A 2,669-nucleotide genomic window follows, 5' to 3' on the forward strand; every position below is an offset into this window, starting at 1 on the left:
TATAGAGTGATTTGAGTTCTTCAGGGTATATTCCCAGTAGGGGAATTGTGGGGTCATATGGGTGGTTGATAATTAGAACTTTTAGGAATTGCCACACTGCTTTCCACAGAGGTTGCACTAGTTTACACTCCCACCAACAGTGTAGAAGTGTTCCCTTTTCGCCACACCCTCTCCAGCAGCTGTTATTTTTTGAGAACAACAATTCTAATTGTATAGAATGCAAATAAATTCCCCTCCTTTAGTGAGGCTATTCTGACTACAGTGACAAATCCCTTAAAGTATTCAGAAACTTATAAACTTAATTTCTTGAGAGTAGCCCTCCAACAAAGAAAAAAGAAAAAAAAAAACAAACACCCAATAGATACTCAGTATTTTTTAGAGTGGACTAAGTGACATTTTCATGTAAAAATTTTAAGCTTTCTAGAATCTTTAATCATTCCCACTCCATTTTAGGAGAGCAATATTTTTTGTTTCTTTATTGTATCTAAATGGATCTCAGAAATCTAGCCTGGAGGAGTAACTTTCTCCTCATTTTTTTCTTACTGTTTTATAGACCATTGCCAAAACTCTCAAGATAGTGTGTGAGGTTTTATCTTGTGACCATGACAGTGGGCCTGCCCGGATCCCTTTCAGCACTTTCCAGTTCCTCTACACATATATTGCCGAAATGGATGGGGAGATTTCAGCATCACACGTCAGCAGAATGCTAAACTACATTGAACAGGAAGTGTAAGTTAACTTTTACCAATTGGGGGGTGGAATATCACCAGGAAAACAAATCTAGCAGGCCAGGATATAGTGACGTTACTATATGATACTGCTATAGGAACAGAGGAATATTTTGAGGAACATGAAATACAGATCTGAAAGAAAAGGGGATGGAGAAGGAGTAGAGGAAGGAAAAGAATGGTAAAAGACAGTGATTCTTGGAGTGTTTCTGAGACCAACAGCAGCAGCAGCTGGGAACATGTTAGAAATGCAGAATCTCAGGCTGCACCCTGGACTTATGGAATCAGAAAGTCTGAAGGTGAGGCCTGGGAAGCTGTGACTTCAAAAGCCCTCCGAGTGACTCTGACTCACGCTAACTATGACCAGCAGAGTAGAAGGTGAAGGAGGAGGAGGAGGAGGCAGTCAAGAGTTAAGAGAGAAAGAAAGTGATCAGGGCCAGAGCAGCAGCAGAATTAATTTGGAGTGAGAGAGTTTTTGTATATTTTCTTTCTTAAGATTAATTGTCAAATGAACTAACTCCAGATATATATTTTTCCTAACAGAATTGGTCCTGATGGTTTAATCAAAGTGAATGACTTTACCCAAAACCCCAGGGTTCGGCTGGAATAAAAGCACAATTTCGGCAATTTTAAAGGAAGATACAGAAATGGTTGTACTTCAGAATGACTAAACCCTACATACCACCCAAAGTCAATTTTCTTGTACAACTAGTACACACTAATAAACAATTAGGCAAACATATGAAATCAGAAATGTGTGGAATTAAGATGTGAAATTGTTGGAACAAAACACCTTCATTACCACATTAGTATTCTTCCCACATGGACACTGAGCAAAAGTAGCTGACGAAGCATGGATAGAAAATGCATCTCAAACCAAAGCCAGACTGTTAGATTTTAAAAGGTAGAATGTTAACCAGACACGGTTTTGATGGTTTGTGATTGTTAGTCGTAATTTAGATGACTTTCTTTTACATGGTCAGTTGAAGATGTTACCAGTTTATTTATTCATTTGTTGGTACTATACTAGTTATTTATTCACTCGCTCACTCACCAATATTTGAGCTTAGCTATGTGCCAGGAATAGGGTTGCCAGATAAAACACAGGACACCCAGTTAAATTTGCATTTCAGATAAACAACAAATGTGTTTTATTTATTTATTTTTTTGCCAAACCTGGCTACACAAGCCAGAAACCATGCTGGCTTCTTGGCATATACAAATGAATCATATCTGAATTCTACCCTCAAGGAGCTTACAGTCTAGCACTAAGATTAACATAAATCACTTTAGTGTGAATGACCTTGAGAAGAACTAATAGAGTGTTCCAGAAAGTGTCAATGTCAACAGTTTTTGTTTTTGTTTTTTTTACAGAAACCATATACAGATGTTATGGAACCCTTTAGGGAAAATCCCCTGCATGAGCCTAAGATCTTTTGACAAGGTCTTACCAATTTTTCTTTCTTGAAGGAAATAGATGAGGTTAATAGACTGTGACTAGGGTTCTTAATGCCAGGTGTGCCAAGGTCATTGGGTCAGTCGCTTCCACTTGTAATACGATCTCCCCTTGTTGCTTTTGCTCAAAAATCATGTTAGCTTATGAGCACATATCTTTCTACATTAATCAGGGAGAAATTTGTCTATTAGGTGTCTAAATAAGGTAAAAGGAGATTGTGATTGGATGTCACCGTGGCCCTTGATTTCTGCCTAGAGTGGAACAAGAAAGGGGGTCTGAAATTCTTCCCTACAGTCACTGGGCTGTACCTGCAGAGAGTGGGCAACGACTAATCCTACCTGCTGTCTGCCTTCGTAGCCAAAGTGGCTTATCATTTATATCCACCCTGGAACCTAAGGCTGTTTGAGAAGGCTGAAGCACTGCTGGTGAAATCTGAGGTTGTAATTAATTAGGATTAGAGAATGAGTGAAATCCTTTAACCTGAC

The 2,669-nt window shown here is 38.7% G+C and overlaps 1 protein-coding gene across 3 annotated transcripts in view; it reads left to right on the forward strand.

The window, feature by feature from the left end:
• Positions 1 to 1,482, forward strand: part of LOC103258565 (ropporin-1) — a 39,478-nt gene extending 37,996 nt beyond the window's left edge. For all 3 annotated transcript variants that reach the window (XM_008056233.1, XM_008056232.2, XM_021711435.1), the window contains 2 exons: positions 554 to 729; positions 1,272 to 1,482. In XM_008056233.1, coding sequence (XP_008054424.1) covers positions 554 to 729; positions 1,272 to 1,338 — 243 coding nt within the window. In that variant the 3' untranslated portion in view covers positions 1,339 to 1,482. The remainder of the gene's footprint in view (positions 1 to 553; positions 730 to 1,271) is intronic.
• Positions 1,483 to 2,669: the final 1,187 nt, after the last annotated feature.

Source organism: Carlito syrichta, unplaced genomic scaffold (assembly GCF_000164805.1).
Source record: "Carlito syrichta isolate Samal-C Ts95f unplaced genomic scaffold, Tarsius_syrichta-2.0.1 Scaffold302293, whole genome shotgun sequence".
Lineage (NCBI taxonomy): Eukaryota > Metazoa > Chordata > Mammalia > Primates > Tarsiidae > Carlito > Carlito syrichta.